Genomic DNA, 17,870 nt, shown 5'->3' on the forward strand with positions numbered 1-17,870 from the left:
AATGGTCAGAGGTGATCCTAATGGTCAGAGGTGATCTAAAGAAGAATGTCATTTTGGTTATTTTGTGATGTCATTAAAAATGTTATTAAGAAATACTGTAACTTGAAAAGTATATACACACTACATGTACGTCTCCACGTCTCCAAAAATGATGTGTTTTTGTTAACCTTTTCATACGTGAGTTCCAAATATCTCTAACGGTTGCCCCCAGCGGGAGTTGTTTTATGCACGTAATGTCAGAATGCACTCACTGTTCCAAAATGTGATTATTACGCAACACGACAGTTAACACGCGCTGCCTTCAACTTGTCAAAATCATTTTCTAAGTTGTATTTTCTAAAAGTTTGAATTGAGGTGTGTTCCGCCTCTTCATTAAATTTACATAGAAGTAGCCCTTTTAAGCATTGTGGACAATTTATGTTTGAGGCTTTACCGAGCCGGACAAACTTCTCTTCGAGGAGAGCCCACGCATTTCACCAATGTTTGCGCAGATCAAGTATGCAGATATTTGCGCAGTCTTGCACAAATTGGAACATTTTCTGGCGGGCAAATAATAACTTTGGACACGGGTGCATTCCCATCAAAGTTCCTTATTTTCTGTATATCGTGTTGTTGGTTCTACTGTATGTACAGTTGAAGTCGGAAGTTGACATACACCATAGCCAATTACATTTAAACTCAGATTTTCACAATTCCTGTGAGACGCCTAAGACAGCGCTACAGGGAGACAGGACGGACAGCTGATCGTCCTCACAGTGGTAGACCACGTGTAACAACACCTGCACAGGATCGGTACATCCGAACATCACGCCTGTGGGACAGGTACAGGATGGCAACAACAACGCACAATCCCTCCATCAGTGCTCAGACTGTCCACAATAGGCTGAGAGAGGCTGGACTGAGGGCTTGTAGGCCTGTTGTAAGACAGGTCCTCACCAGACATCACCGGCAACAACGTCTTCTATGGGCACAAATCTACCGTCGCTGAACCAGACAGGACTGGTTCAGGGGTGATGTTCCTAACCTAAACCTGGGGTGATGGTTGGATTTGCGTTTATCGTCGAAGGAATGAGCGTTACACCGAGGCCTGTACTCTGAAGCGGGGTTCGTCATGGTCTGGGGCGGTGTGTCACAGCATCATCGGACTGAGCTTGTTGGAAGTTACAACTGTTCCGAATGATGATATGATACAAGGTTATGATTAATACGTAGACTGTTTTATGGATGTGATAGGTAAATTCGGGACAAGGTAACTCTTTAAGCAACCGCTCTGGTGGTGACCCAAATTCCTAATTAGTTAATTGTTACATGATCCGGGTAGCAATTAAACAGTTATTGATTAGATAAATAACAGTCATCAGATTAATGAAAGTAAAGTCACGACAACTACTTACAGTATGTTACATTTTCCTAGGTCACAGAACAGACTAGCTAAATCTGGTGCGATACTACTTATAGCAGCAGGGCCAGTACCTCCAGCCCTCTCCAGATGTTGTCATTAGTCTGAACGTGTGTGTGTGTCCATGTCCGTGTGCGTTTCCATGTCTGTGTTCGCGTGTCCGTGTGCATCCGTGGGTGTCCGTGTGCATGTGCGGCCGTGTGCATGTGCGTCCGTGTTTTCCAGTCCTACCTGCAGTAGAGTAAGTTGTTTCTCTACAGAAGACACCTTAGTCTCCAGCCCTCTCTTGACCTTCTCATCAGCTTGAAGGCTCTCACTCCTCTCCCCCAGCTCCTTGGTCAGTCTGGCACAGTCCTCTCTCAGCTTGGCAAGCTCCGCATTCTGTCTGAGGAGAGAAGAGAGAGGGAGGCCAGGTCAGTCAGGAAAATACACTACATGGCTAAAAGTATGTGGACACCTGCTTGTCAAACAGCTCATTCCAAAATCATGGGCATGTAGTTGGTCCCCACTTTGCTGCTATAACATTCTCCAGGGAAGGCTTTCCACTAGATGTTACAACATTGCTGTGGCGACTTGTTCACATTCAGCCACAAGAGCATGAGTGAGGTCGAGCACTGATGTTGGGCGATTAGGCCTGGCTCGCAGTCGGCGTTCCAATTGATCCCAAAGGTGTTTGATGGGGTTGAGGTCAGGGCTCTGTGCAGGCCAGTCAAGTTCTTCCACACTTATCTCCATAAACATTTTCTGTATAACCTTTCCTTTGTGCAAAGGGGCATTGTCATGTTGAAACAAAGTTAGAAGCACAGAATAGTCTAGAATGTCATTGTATTCTGTAGCGTTAAGATCACTCTTTACTGCAACTAAGGCGCCTATCCCGAACTATGAAAAACAGCCCCAGACCATTATTCCTCTTCCACCAAACGTAACAGTTGGCACTATGCACTTGGGCAGGTAGTGTTCTCCTGGCATCCGCCAAACGCAGATTCATCCGTTGGACAGAGATGTTGAAGCGTGATTCATCACTCCAGAGAAAGCGTTTACCCTGCTCCAGTCCAAAGGCGGCGAGCTTTACACCACTCCAGCTCATGCTTGGCATTGCGCATGGTGATCTTAGGCTTGTGTGCGGCTGCTCGGGCATGGAAACCCACTTCATGAAGCTCTTGTGCTGACTTTGCTTCCAGAGGCAGGTTGGAACTTGATGGTGAGTGTCGCAACTGAGGACAGACGATTATTACTTGTTACGCTCACAGAACGGCAGTCCCGTTCTGTGAGCTTGTGTGGCCTACCACTTCTCAGCTGAGCCGTTGTCGCTCCTAGACATTTCCACTTCACAATAACAGCATTTACAGTTGACTGGGGAAGCTCTAGCAGGACAGAAATTTGACGAACTGACTAGTTGGAAAGGTGTCATCCTATGACGGTGACACGTTGAAAGTCACTGAGCTCTTCAGTAAGGCAATTCTACTGCCAATGTTAATCTATGGGGATTGCATGGCCTCATGCTCGATTGTATACACCTGTCAGCAACGGGTGTGGCTGAAAAAGCAGAATCCACTCATTTGAATGGGTGTCCACATACTTTTGGCCATGTAGTGTACCTCAGAGCAGGCTTCACAGTAGACAGTCTCTTAGTCAGACACTAATCCTAGACCTAGTAGTCCTAATTTACTGTGTTCCATACGAATTTACATCTGCATTCTCAAAACTAAACGTATTCTTCGTAGTGGCAAATACTAAAACGTTTTGGGACAGGGGCCGGGAACCCACCTACTTCCTCTCTGCCTGGCTGGTGGCCTGGTTCAGGGTTAGGGGTTAAGGTTAGGAACAGACACCTACTTGCTCTCTGCCTGGCTGGTGGCCTGGTTCAAGGCATCTCTGAGGATGGAGTTCTCTTGCTGCAGACAAGCCAGCTGGGCAGTGGGACCTGACTCCAACTGCTCCTGAAGACTGATGACCTGAGAGTAGGGAGGGACTTTTGACTTAAAGTTTTGGAATGCTTTGGAAATCTTTACATAACTAATTTAAAGTATACTGAATTCAAATGAGAAAAAGACAGAAGCTGACAGACAGAGACAGACCTGCATTCTATTCTATATACAGTACCTTAGCGGTGAGTTTCTGTGTCTGTGCTACGTGGTCCTGGTAGGAGGCCTGCATCCGAGCCTGCAGAGCGATCATCTCTTGCTCCCTGGACGAGAGCTGGGAACTCAGCCTGGTTTCCACACTGGCCACCTTGGACTTCTCAGCAGACAGCTCCTACAGAAGGAGGAGAGATACAGACTGTCAGACAGCTCCTACAAGGACTGGGGTCAATTCAGGAAATGATTCAATTTTTTTTTTATGAAAATATTTTGTGTGAAATTCCAAATCCCTTCCTGAATTGACTGACTTCAATTCGAATTGACCCCAACCCTGGCTCCTACACACAGACAACAGTGGTAAACAATTGTTCAACTCATCCATGGGAGGGGATTCTAGATATGTGGTTAAATAAGTAATATTTTCAGAGATATTCTCAATGTGTGAGAATGTGTTTGTTTTTTACCCCAGTGAGTTCTCAGAGTCTGTTCTTGGCTGCGGTGACACACTCCTGCGCATGGTGTGTGTGCATGTTACCTTGGTGAGTTCCCTCAGTCTGTTCTTGGCTGCGGTGGCGTCCTCTTGCTGAGTTGCCAGCTGTTTCTGATTCTCCTCTAACTGTTTCTTCATCACAGCCACCGGGTCGCCCTTCTGCGTAGCCTGAGTAGCATGCGCACACACACAGGAAGTTAGTCACAATCAATATCAAAATCAACAACTGTAGTGTATTTGTGAGTGTCTGACCAATCACCCATCCTCCTCAGTGTCACCATCCCTCCCAGTGGTTTCTCCCATCCCATGCAGTACCACCCCCCACATCACACACTCCCAGTCCAACCCCCTCAAATCTCCCATCCAGTTCTGACCAGATTGTATTATATGCCCTGCCGGATTCCCTACCCTCAAACTCAAGCCTTACATTTGTCAACTCCCCTTCAACTCCACAATGGTATCTCCCATCCCGGGTCATACCACGATGTCATGCATGATGTCCTCCTCCCCAGAGTGATTTCATATCACCCCTCTCCACCCCCCCCCAACAGTATCTCCCATCCCCCGCCACAGGTCATACCATCTGCCAGGTGTCTTGTCTGATGCCAGCCTTGTCAGACAGGATCTCTATGAGGCGCTGGGCCTCTCCCTGACTGATCACCATACTGCTAATGGTAGAGACCAGGGCCCTGTAGGGCAGGTACAGGGGGGAATCCAGACCAGAGTCCACTGGTATGGCTAAACAGAGAGCACGACAGGGAGAGAGATGTTATTACATATTATTACAAGCACCTAGAGAGTCAGATGCAACAAGTACGGAGAGGAAATCATAGCTATTAATAAAACATCCTTCCCTACTGAGAAAAGCACTCATCAAAAGGGCAGTTACTGTGCACAGGAATACAATGTTGCCAGAACTTGGGAAGTTAAGGGGTAAAAGGCCATGTGGAATATTCCTACTGTCTGATACAGTATGCCTGCCATCGTAAGATTGTGAGTTCTCACAATCTCAGGGGAGGGAACTGGGCACTGTGGGCAGTCTAGTAGGGCATTCTACTCTATTAGGTTTGGTTGATATTTGGCAGCTATCAGTTGTCTTCGTGGGGTGTTTGTGGGGTAAAAGGCAATAAATGAAGGCTAAATATAGTTGATATCGGAAGTTTACATACACCTTAGCCAAAAACATTAAAACTCAGTTTTTCACAACTCCTGACATTTAATCCTAGTAAAAATTCCCTGTCTTAGGTCAGTTAGGAACACCTGTTTATTTTAAGAATGTGAAATGTCAGAATAATAGTAGAGAGAATTATTTATTTGAGATTTTTTCTTTCATCACATTCCTAGTGGGTCAGAAGTTGACATACACTCAACTAGTATTTGGTAGCATTGCTTATAAATTGTTTAACTTGGGTCGCCTTCCACAAGCTTCCCACAATAAGTTGGGTGAATTTTGGCCCATTCCCCCTGACAGAGCTGTTGTAACCGAGTTAGGTTTGTTGGCCTCCTTGCTCACAAATGCTTTTTTCAGTACTGAACACAGATTTTCTACAGGATTGAGGTCAGGGCTTTGTGATGGCCACTCCAATATCCACATAATTTCCTCCCTCATGATGCAATCTGTTTTGTGAAGTGCACCAGTCCCTCCTGCAGCAAAGCACCCCCACAACATGATGCTGCCACCCCTGTGCTTCACAGTTGGGATGGTGTTATTCGGCTTGCAGGCCTCCCCCTTTCTCTTCAAACATAACGATGGTCATTATGGCCAAACAGTTCTATTGTTGTTTCATCAGACCAGAGGACATTTCTCCAAAAAGTCTGATCTTTGTCCCCATGTGCAGTTGCAAACCGTAGTCTGGCTTTATTTATGTCAGTTTTGGAGCAGTGGCTTCTTCCTTGCTGAGCGGCCTTTCAGGTTGTCGATATAGGACTAGTTTTACTGTGGATATAGATACTTTTGTACCTGTTTCCTCCAGCATCTTTACTAGGTCCTTTTCTGTTGTTCTGGGATTGATTTGCACTTTTCGCACAAAAGTACGTTCATCTCTAGGAAACAGAACTCGCCTCCTTCCTGAGCGTACGACGGCTGAGTGGTCCCATGGGGTTTATACTTGCGTACTATTGTTTGAACGTGGTACCGTCAGGCTTTTGGAAATTGCTCCCAAGGATGAACCAGAATTGTGGAGGTCTACAATTTTTGGCTGTTTTCTTTTGATTTACCCATGATGTCAAGCAAAGAGGCACTGGGTTTGAAGGTAGGCCTTGAAATACATCCACAGGTACACCTCCAATTGACTCAAATTATGTAAATTAGCCTATCAGAAGCTTCTAAAGCCATGACATTTTCTGGAATTTTCCAAGCTGTTTAAAGGCACAGTCAACTTAGTGTATGTAAAGTTCTGACCCACGAGTTGTGATACAGTGAATTATAAGTGAAAGAATCTGTCTGTAAACAATTGTTGGAAAAATTACGTGTGTCATGCACAAAGTAAATGTGCCAAAACTATAGTTAGTTAACAAGAAATTTGTGGAGTTGTTGAAAAATGAGTTTTAATGGACTCCAACCTAAGTATGTAAACTTCAACTGTATGTCTAATATGCTTAATATATGAGTAAATTCCCATGGCTCAGGGCAGAATGGGTGGGAACTGGGCAGCTGAACCCCTGGCTGAGAGGGCAGAGTGGTACCAGGCAGACACAGCCCCTGTGGCACCAGAGAAACTCCCTATTGTCTGAGTTACTGAGAGGCTTTGTCAGCTAGCACACAACAGGGCCAGAGCTGTGCACACACACACATGCACACACTGAGCAGGAGGGTGCCACTGCAGCCAAGAACAGACTGAGAAATGAACAGGCTACCACACACACACACACACACACACACATTGTCATTGTTGTAGTAAGAGTGTTACAGTAGTGCTTGTGTTTTGGCTAAAGTAGTTCCTGCCTAGACTACCGTTTCCACTCATTAAAAACAGAAAGATATGTTTTTAACAGCCTAGCTAGCAGTTACCTCACTTCCTGTGTTGGTCTGTCTGTCAGTCACAAAAACACAACCCATATAAGGAAGAATGACATTACAGACAGACAACATACTTCCCTGGTTTTCCAGAAATCCTGGTTGGAGGATTCCGGATTTCCTGCTTATTCCCTTCTGATTCCAGGATTCCTCCAACAGGGATTTCGGGAAAACCATGGAATTTATTGAAAGTTCCTGGAATTTTACAACCCTAGGAGAAACTACTGTACTTGTGGTCCTGTTGTTCTTGTGCAGCTGTAGTAGCTGCACTTTGGTGGCACACACACACACACACACACACACACACATAACCCAACACACACACAGAGGCCTTGGGCCCTGACCATGTGTGTGCAGTAGTAGTCTTTCGACCAGACCACACCCAGTTAGACTGGCTAAGATCAGAGTCCACCACGGCAGCCTTCGTCAGATGCCGCCGAAACGTGTCCATTTGCTCTGACATGTGCTGCTAAAAAAAATGACATGAAAACTTAAAGAATATTTCAGTGAGTGCAGGTTTTTCTTTCTTCCAGTGTATACCTTTTGAACCCGGCACCCAAACACTGTGTTACGAACAAACTTCAGCTGAGCACACCAATTTCTCATTCTAATCAGTCCACCACAGAGAAAACAACTGAGCTTTGTTCTGCAGTGTAGGAGCACAAGTCTCTCTGCAGATAGTATATAGTCCGGCCTATTATACAATTAAGCAATAAGGCCCGAGGAGGTGTGGTATATTGGCCATATACCACAAAACCTTGACGTGCCTTATTGCTACTATAAACTGGTTACCAACGTAATTAGAACAGTAAACAAGTAGTTTTGCGTCATTACCCATGGTATATTGGCTGGTATAAAACTGTGTGGTTCGAGCCCTGAATGCTGATTGGCTGAAAGCCGTGGTATATCAGACCGTGTACCACCGGTATGACAAAACATTTATTTTTACTGCTCTAATTACATTGGTAATCAGTTTATAATAGAAATAAGGCACCTCGGGGGTTTGTGATCTATGGCTAATATACCATGGCTAAGTGCTGTGTCCAGGCACTCCGCGTTGCGTCAATCAGCATCCAGGAGCCATTTTTCTAAATCAAACAGTCTACTAGTTAGAAATGGAACTGGAAGCGGTGGTGTTCATTGATATCTCTTCATGTAAACTACGCGTTGTCCCTATTATTGCTCGAACAATTTCTATTTTCCACAAAATTGAAAAAAATATGCAACTAGGAAACTAAAAGGCATGCCCAAACGCCAATATTAATAATGCCTTGCGATCGAGAGGACGGCCTTTCACATCGCCCCAATGCAGTATCGGCGATATCATGGACAGTAATGATTTTAGGACATTCCAAGATCTGAAAGAAGCATTTTATTATTTTTATTTAAGTCAGCTATGCTGGCCTATGGAGTTCCATGGGAAACCCAGCTGTCAACCTGTCCAATTATGGAATTTGTAAACAGACTACCTCTGTAACATATAAACTATTGGAAAGCCCATACTCTGAGCTAGCCATTAAAAAAGTATGGCCCACAGATCTAAATGTAACTGAATCATCCTTTAACTGGACCAGAATAGAGAAAAACATTACCTTGGCATCCCATAATTCTGACCATCAATTTTTTCATTTCAACTTTGTTCACAGACTAACACCTAATAAATGCGTCATAATGAAATTGGCCTCAAATCTTTGTATGCATTGCTCTGTTGCTCTGTTTTTGAGTGGCAGCCAAAAGTTACTAGGAAATATCAAATGCAAATATCTTAACTGAATATATGAATATGACATTGAATGTTATACCTGTAACCCCCTTCTAACGTTATACCCGTAACCCCCTTCTAACGTTATACCCGTAACCCCCTTCTAACGTTATACCTGTAACCCCCTTCTAACGTTATACCCGTAACCCCCTTCTAATGTTATACCTGTAACCCCTTTCCCGAAAAGATGACAAACGAAATGAAAAGTTGGTCACAAAAAATACATGTATATTATCAATAGTTGTGTTGCTCTCTAGTTATGTGAAATAATACATAAGTAAAATTATTGAAATACATTAAAAATAGACCAAGCTTCCTTACCAGACTCAGCTTTTTTCTTGGAAGATGCCTTCTTCTTAGAAGGGTTCTGGGCCTCCTGAGCCCTGGCCTCCTGAGCCCTGGCCTCCTGAGCCCTGGCCTCCTGAGCCCTGGCCTCCTGAGCCCTGGCCTCCTGAGCCCTGGCCTCCTGAGCCTTGGCTGCAGTCGGCTGGGAGCCCACTGGGGGTACTGCCATCACAGGGACCTCCTTGGTGACAGCCTCCAGGACTGGTGCAGGCTTGGAGGGGGCAATGGGGGTGGTGGCCGCCTGAGCTGGCTCTACCTTAGCCACCTTCTTCTCCTTCTTCTTCTTCTCCTTTGGTGCAGGGGCAGGTGGGGCCTCTACGGCAGTGGGAACTGGAGCAGGGTGAGTGGTTGGTTCAGGGGCTGGGGCAGGAGCAGTGACTCTTTCTGGGGCTGGGGCAGGAGCAGTGACTCTTTCTGGGGCTGGGGTTGGTTCAGGTACGGCCACTGGGAACTCCTCTGGTTCAGATTCCGGCAGCTTCCCATTGGGCTTGTCATCTTTCTTCTTACCACGGTTCTTCTTCTCAGATATCTTAATGATTAGAATAATACATTTAATTTAGAACACACTTTAACATTATATATGACAATCAAAATGCGCTACAGTATGTGCATTAAAATGCACGCAGACACACACACAGCTAGAATAATTCTACAAAAAGGCATTTGAGTAGAGGTGTGTTTTATCTCGTTTTACCTTGTCCTTCTTCTTGTCCTTCTTGGTCAGTTGGCTGGGAGGTGCCATCTTGCCCAGCTCTCTACGCTGCTGGGCCAGAGCCTCCTCATACGAGGTCTCCTTCATGGAGAAGAATGAGAAAACATAACAGTTAAATGTAATACATGATCACCACCACGACAACAACAACTGTGTATCTCAGTAGGTTGAGCATGGTGCTTGCAATGCCAGTGTTGTGGGTTTGAGTGCTGCTGGGGCTACCCATAAGAAAAATGCACGCACGCATGACTAAGTCGCGTTGGATCTGCTAAATGGTATACATTATGATTATTATATTAACAACAGTTAGGCTACCTTCATGGAGAAGTTGGAGACCAGGACGATGCCAAGGGCTGAGATGAACATGAAGCCTCCAAATACCATGATGCCTAGCGTCTGAGGGTCATACAGATCCATGATGACCACTATGACAGGTTAGCTGTCCTGTTGGATGGGGAGAAAGAAAAACAGAAATGATTAGAATTGTATTTCACCTTTATTTAAGAACCAATGGAATGGCCTAAAAAAGGTGCAAACTTAGCCCAGTCCGGGCACCGGGCCATGCAAAACGAACTCGCCCAGTGAAAGAGAGAGGGTGTGGGAGGGCGGGAGTGTGAAAGCCTATGTGTAAAGTACTCAGTACAGATGGTTAGTGTACTTATAACATTGTTCAAATCAAATTGTCACATGCGCCAAATACAACAGGTGTAAACCTTACAGTGAAATGCTTACTTACAAGCCCTTACTTAACCAACAAAGCAGTTAAGAAAATCCCCCCCCAAAAAAGAGACAAGAATAACAAATAATTAAAGAGCAGCAATAAATAACAATAATGGGACAATATACAGGGGATACCATTACAGAGTCAATGTGTCAATGTGTGGGGGAACCGGTTAGTCGAAGTAATTATGTACATTTAGGTAGTTATTAAACTGGCTATGCATTGATAATAACAGAGAGTAGCAGCAGCGTGGGTGGGGGGGGGGTAATGCAAATAGTCTGGGTAGCTATTTGATTAGCCGTTCAGGAGTCTTATGGCTTGGGGGTAGAAGCTGTTTAGAAGCTTCTTGGATCTAGACTTGGTGCTCCGGAACCGCTTGCCGTGCGTTAGGAGAGAGAACAGTCTATGACTAGGGTGGCTGGAGTCTGACAATTTTTAGGGCCTTCCTCTGACACCGCCTGGTACAGAGGTCCTGGGTGGCAGGAAACTTGGCCCCGGTGATGTACTGGGCTGTACGCACTACCCTCTGTGGTGCCTTGGGGTTGCCATACCAGGCAGTGATGCAACCAGTCAGAATGCTCTTGATGGTGCAGCTGTAAAATCTTTTGAGGATCTGAGGACCCATCCAAAATCTTTTCAGTCTCCTGAGGGGGAATAGGTTTTGTCGTGCCCTCTTCACAAATGTCTTGGTGTGCTTGGACCATGTTAGTTTGTTGGTGTTGTGGACGCCAAGGAACTTGAAGCTCTCAACCTCCTCCACTACAGCCCCGTCGATGAGAATGGGGCTGTGCTCGGTCCTCCTTTTCCTGTAGTCCACAATCATCTCCATTGTCTTGATCACGTTGCGGGAGAGGTTGTTGTCCTTGTACCACACGGCCAGGTCTCTGACCTCCCTATAGGCTGTCTCATCGTTGTTGGTGATCAGATGTGTTGGTGCCTACCCTCACCACCTGGGTGCGGCCTGTCAGGAAGTCAGGATCCAGTTGCAGAGGGAGGTGTTTAGTCCCAGGGTCCTTAGCTTAGTGATGAGTTTGTGGGCACTATGGTGTTGAACGTTGAGCTGTAGTCAATGAACAGCATTCTCACATAGGTGTTCCTTTTGTCCAGGTGGGAAAGGGCAGTGTGCAGTGCACTAGAGATTGCATCATCTGTGGATCTGTTGGTGTGGTATGCAAATTGCAGTGGGTCTGGGGTTTCTGGGATAATGGTGTTGATGTGCCATGGCTAATGCTGTGTTTTACTCAATGACCAGCCTTTCAAAGAATTTCATGGCTACAGACATGAGTGCTACGGGTCAGTAGTCACTTAGGCAGATTACCTTAGTGTTCTTGGGCACAATGACTATGGTGGACTGCTTTAATAAACATGTTGGTATTACAGACTCAGACAGGGAGAGGTTGAAAATGTCAGAGAAGACACTTGCCAGTTGGTCAGCGCATGCTCGGAGAACACGTTGTGGTAATCGTTGTATCCATAGAGACAGTTTATTTTTCCTACAGTTACACACATTTAAAATGCTTCAAGCTTTAACAGTACTTATGGATGTGTGTCGCCATTAATAATATATGCCACTTAGCAGATGCGTTGATCCAAAAGCGACTTCTAGTCATGCGTGCATACATTTTACACATGGATGGTCCCGGGGATTTAACCCACTACCCTGGTGTTACAAACGCCACGCTCTACCAACTGAGCTACAAGACCACAAAATACATTAACTCGAGTAATTATTTTAATCGTTTGACAGCCCTAGAAATAAATAATAATCAGAAAAAAAAAGAAAAAAAATCGGCCCGTTGATGCGGCTGAATTTTAAATGACATTGGAAGCCCTTTGGCCTAGAGACATTTTTGCATTAAAGCCAATTTCCTGCAATTCTACACATTTCTCCACGGAGCTGAGAAAATATTGCAGTTTTAAAGCTAATTTCCTGCAATTATATGCATTTGCTATGGCTAATGCTGTGTTGTTTTACTCAAACATAATAATTATCTCAATACTGCTAAATTCATTGTTTTGTGAATTTTCAATTCTCCCCGACTGTCTAGTTGTCATTTTGGTGATTGAGAACTAACAAAGATGATATTATTTTAAAATATATGTCCATTATCTTTTCTATATGCTTTTTATCTGGTTTTAGTCATTTTATCTTACACTGAAAGCATTTTTCCATCCTGAATTTGCATTTAATTTATCATACTGTTTGGACTTAGGTGACCCAGAAAAAAATGCTTAGGCGGCACACCCAAGTAGTTCAAAAGCAGAAAAATCCCTGTATATCAAAAGGGCACTTCCTTCCATATCACAGGCTTTTAAAATCCAATATTGGAGCACAATTTCTACTTAAAATATCAAAGTGATCCAAAAGGGACTCACAGGGAAATGGATAGTTAGGCCTAGCCTAATTAAAAAAGGGCAGTTGGTCTAACTCCAAGTTGTCTTCAGCTCTCTCATCTTAGACAACCTTTGCTTTCAAGTTCAAAGTACAAAGTTTGCACCTCTCGCACAAATTGTGTTACAGACTACAACATGTTTAATAAATGTTAATTGAAAAACATTTTAAAAATCATTTGACAAGCCTTTAAATTACATCCAATCTCAACCGTTGATCTTTGCAGTCAACTTTGAGCAGCCTTCTCTTGAATGTTTTGGTATTCAGGTACAAAGTCACTTTCTGAGCACTTTTTCAATGGGCAAACCTGTAATCAGCCCAGGTGACAGACCCAGGTCTATAGTGGTCAAGTTCTTAAGGTTCAAGGACAAGATGGCTGTTCTGAAGAGAGCCAAGAACTTGAGAGGAATCAACATCTTCTTCAATGAGATATTCTCTGACGCACAGAAAGAACTTATCCCAGCTATGAAAGCTGCCACAAAGCGTGGGGACATTGCTTACATCTGCTACGACAAGCTCATTGTCCACCCTCCCAAAAGTCTGGGAGTAGTGAGAGCTTCAGGCCAACATCACACACTGACACTAACAAGTGCCTGATTGTTTGGCTAATATATTGTAGTCAATGTTTTTATTTTACAAAAACATTTCTCCATATGTCTATCAATGATAAGCTACCCAGGAAAGGGCTAAGAATAGCCGATATTAATGTAGCCTTAGAAATAAGGTTAATGAAATCAATAACTTGCTAACATCGGATAACATTCATACATTTATTTATTTAACTAGGCAAGTCAGTTAAGAACAAATTCTTATTTACAATGACGGCCTACCGAGGAATAGTGGGTTAACTGCCTTGTTCAGGGGCAGAACGACAGATTTTTACCTTGTTGCTGGATCGAATCCCTGAGCTGACCTTTCGGTTACTGGCCCAACGCTCTAACTACTAGGCTACCTGCCACACGCACGCACTTTTGGGGTCACTTAGAAATGTCCTTGTTTTTTAAAATTAAAGCACATTTTTGATCCATTAAAATAGCATCAAATTGATCAAAAATACAGTTTAGACATTGTTAATGTTGTAAATGACTATTGTAGCTGGAAAAGACAGATTTTTTATGGAATATCTACATGGGCGTACAGAGGCCCATTATCAGCAACCATCACTCCTGTGTTCCAATGGCACGTTGTGTTAGCTAATCCAAGTTTATCATTATAAAAGGCCGATTGATCATTAGAAAACCGTTTTGCGTTTAGGTTAGTGAGCACATATGAAAACTGTTGTGCTGATTTAAAGAAGCAATAAAACTGGCCTTCTTTAGACTAGTTGAGTATCTGGAGCATCAGCATTTGTGGGTTAAATTACAGGCTCAAAATGGCAAGAAACAAAGACCTTTCTTCTGAAACTCATCAGTCTTGTTCTGAGAAATGAAGGCTATTCCGTGCAAGAAATTTCCAAGAATCTGAAGATATCGTACAATGCTGTGTACTACTCCCTTCACAGAACAGCACAAATTGGCTCGAACCAAAATAGAAAGAGTGGGAGGCACTGGTGCACAACTGAGAAAGAGGACAAGTACATTAGAGTGTCTAGTTTGAGAAACAGATGCCTTACAAGTCCTCAACTGGCAGCTTCATTAAATATTACCCGCAAAACACCAGTCTCAACGTCAACAGTGAAGAGGTGACTCTGGGATGCTGGCCTTCTAGGCAGAGTTGCAAAGAAAAAAAGACATATCCCAGACTGGCCAATAAAAAGAAACGCCATGCCATACCCGGTTGACAGGGCTTGATTGGAGCCAATTTCCTCCAACAGGGCAATGACCCAAAGCACAGCTTCAAACTATGCATTAACTATTTAGGGAAGAAGCAGTCAGCTGGTATTCTGTCTATAATGGAGTGGCCAGCACACAGTCACCGGATCTCACCCTATTAAGCTGCTGTGGGAGAAGCTTGACCGTATGGTACATAAGAAGTACCAATCCAACTTGTGGGAGGTGCTTTGGGAAGCATGGGGTGAAATCTCTTCAGATTACCTCAACAAAATGCCAAAAGGTCTGCAAGGCTGTAATTGCTACAAATGGAGGATTCTTTGACGAAAGCAATGTTTAAGGACAATTGTTATTTCAATTTTTTTTTAATCATTATTTATAACCTTGTGAATGTCTTGACTATATTTCCTATTCATTTTGCAACTAATTTCATGGAAAACAAGGACATTTCTAAGTGACCCCAAACTTTTGAACATGTGTGTGTGTAGATATATATAAATAAATAAATAGTTCCTGCATAGTTTGGAGCTGTGCTTCGAGTCATTGTCCTGGTGTAGGAGAACATCTCCCACTTTACCGACACCAAAGCACCCACAGACTATCACATTGCCTCCACCATGCTTGACAGATGGGGTCAACCACTTTAGCATCCTTCCATTTTTTCTGCATCTCACAAAATGTTCTTCTTTGTGATCCGAACATCTCAAACTTAGATTCGTCTCCCCATAACACTTTATTCCAATCTTCCTCTGTCCAATGTCTGTGTATTTCTGCCCATCTTAATATTTTATTTTTAATTGGCCAGTCTGAGATATGGCTTTTTCTTTGAAACTCTGCCTAGCAGGCCAGTATCCCGGAGTCGCCTCTTCACTGTTGACGTTGAGACTGGTGTTTTGCTGGTACTATTTAATGAAGCTGCCAGTTGAGGACATGTGAGGTGTCTGTTTCTCGAACTAGAGACTAATGTACTTGTCCTGTTGCTCAGTTGTGCACCGAGGCCTCCCACTCTTTATATTCTGGTTAGTCACAGTTTGCGCTGTCCTGTGAAGGGAGTAGTACACAGCGTTGTACAAGGTCTTCAGATTCTTGGCAATTTCTCACATTGAATAGCCTTCAATTCTCAGAACAAGAATAGACTGACGAGTTTCAGAAAAGGCCATTTCTTCTGGCCATTTTGAGCCTGTAATCGAACCCACAAATGCTGATGCTCCAGATACTCAACTAGTCTAAAGAAGGCAAGTTTTATTGCTTCTTTAAATCAGCACAACAGTTCTCAGCTGCACTAACATAATTGCGTAAGGGTTTTCTAATGATCCATTAGCCTTTTAAAATAATAAACTTGGATTAGCTAACACAACGTGCCATTGGAACACAGGAATGACTGTTGCTGATAAATGGGCCTTTGTACGCCTATGCATTCCATAAAATCTGCCTTTTCCAGCTACAAGTCATTTACAACATTAAAGTCTACACTGTATTTCTGATCAATTTGATGTTATTTTAAAATGGACCAAAAAAGTGCTTTTCTTTTAAAAACAAGGACATTTTTAAGTGAACCCAAACATACACACACACACATACACACATACACACACACTGGCCATCTCTGAAACTCACTTAATTCCTTTGATGATACAGCAGCAGCAAGACAAGGATATAACATCTACAGAAAAGCATATGGGGAGGTGTTGCTGTACACTGAATGTACAAGAACATTAGGAACACCTTCCTAATATTGAGTTACAGCCTCTTTTGCCCTCAGAACAGCCTCACTTCATCAGGGCATGGACCAGAAAGTTGTCGAAAGCGGATGCTGGCCCATGACTTCAATGCTTCATACAAAATGTTTTTCTCAGGACTATTTTGTTGAAAATGTATGTTGGTCTGATGTGTATGAGGAAGTGAATCCAGATGCACAACTGGAAGTATTTGTAAAATTATTCATGACAATTGTCAACAAGCATGCACCTGTTTTTTTATTTTAATGTATTTATTTATATTTATTTAACCTTTTTAACTAGGCAAGTCAGTCAAGAACAAATTCTTATTTACAAGAGGGCCTACGAAAAAGTATCCTGCAGGGACGGGGGCTGGGATTAAAAATACAGGACAAAAACACACATCACGATGAGAGAACACTACGCTGCAGCGAACTGAAAAGAGGAGCGACCCAGGGATGTGTGTGCTTTGGGGACCTTTAACAGAATGTGACTGGCAGAACGGGTGTTGTATGTGGAGGATGAGGGCTGCAGTAGATATCTCAGATAGGGGGGAGTGAGGCCTAAGACGGTTTTATAAATAAGTATCAACCAGTGGGTCTTGCGTCAGGTATACAGAGATGACCCGTTTATAGAGGAGTATAGAGTGTAGTGATGTGTCCTATAAGGAGCATTGGTGGCAAATCTGATGACCGAATGGTAAAGAACATCCGTCACGAAAACAATTTTGAGAGCCCCCTGGATTGATGATGAAATGAAAAATTGTATGGTTCAAATAAATTATGAAAAAGTAGTGGCTGCTTAGCTGATTGTCTAATTTTACAGTATGCCAACCATTTTGTGATATCTTAAAAATAATCAATTATATTACCAAACCAAGATAAATGACAAAAACACGAAGGAAAAAGACTTGAGTACCATAGCCCTTTACACCCGTACACAGGTAGTAGCTGTACAACGTAGACTTTAATCTTGTGATTATTGTGACTTTGCCATTGTAATTGTTTGTAAGCTTGTGCAGTCAAAATAATCTATGATCGTATGCTATCCATTTGTTGTTTGTATGCTGTTCTTTGTATGCCATTTTAATATTTGATAATTAACCAATGATATTAGGCCACTCTTGGCCATGATTACAGACACCTGTGTCTTTTGACAATACATAAAGAGTCATCCCGCAGAGTTTGTGATTATACCCTGATGAAGACAGATTGGCTGTCGAAACGTTGGTAATTCAATTTTTGCATCTGAGCTCCTAGAGTGTGCGGCTCTCTTTTATTTTCAAGTAGCTGTACAGTAACATGCTATACATGACGGGTAGTAGCTGTACAGTAACATGCTATACATGACGGGTAGTAGCTGTACAGTAACATGCTATACATGACGGGTAGTAGCTGTACAGTAACATGCTATACATGACGGGTAGTAGCTGTACAGTAACATGCTATACATGACGGGTAGTAGC

The 17,870-nt window shown here is 43.3% G+C and overlaps 1 protein-coding gene across 7 annotated transcripts in view; it reads right to left on the reverse strand.

Moving 5' to 3' along the window:
* The window catches only part of rrbp1a (ribosome binding protein 1a), a 51,728-nt gene that overhangs the window by 18,193 nt on the left and 15,665 nt on the right, over positions 1 to 17,870 (reverse strand). For all 7 annotated transcript variants that reach the window (XR_006084041.1, XM_042326606.1, XM_042326607.1 and 4 more), the window contains exons 2-9: positions 10,121 to 10,249; positions 9,788 to 9,886; positions 9,070 to 9,622; positions 4,551 to 4,708; positions 4,016 to 4,138; positions 3,503 to 3,655; positions 3,236 to 3,354; positions 1,631 to 1,784 (exon numbers count right to left, since the gene is read on the reverse strand). Coding sequence is in view for 6 of the 7 variants with exons in the window: in XM_042326606.1 (XP_042182540.1) it covers positions 1,631 to 1,784; positions 3,236 to 3,354; positions 3,503 to 3,655; positions 4,016 to 4,138; positions 4,551 to 4,708; positions 9,070 to 9,622; positions 9,788 to 9,886; positions 10,121 to 10,222 (1,461 nt within the window). In the remaining variant the exon portion in view is untranslated. The remainder of the gene's footprint in view (positions 1 to 1,630; positions 1,785 to 3,235; positions 3,355 to 3,502; positions 3,656 to 4,015; positions 4,139 to 4,550; positions 4,709 to 9,069; positions 9,623 to 9,787; positions 9,887 to 10,120; positions 10,250 to 17,870) is intronic.

This window comes from Oncorhynchus tshawytscha, linkage group LG01, assembly GCF_018296145.1.
Source record: "Oncorhynchus tshawytscha isolate Ot180627B linkage group LG01, Otsh_v2.0, whole genome shotgun sequence".
NCBI lineage: Eukaryota > Metazoa > Chordata > Actinopteri > Salmoniformes > Salmonidae > Oncorhynchus > Oncorhynchus tshawytscha.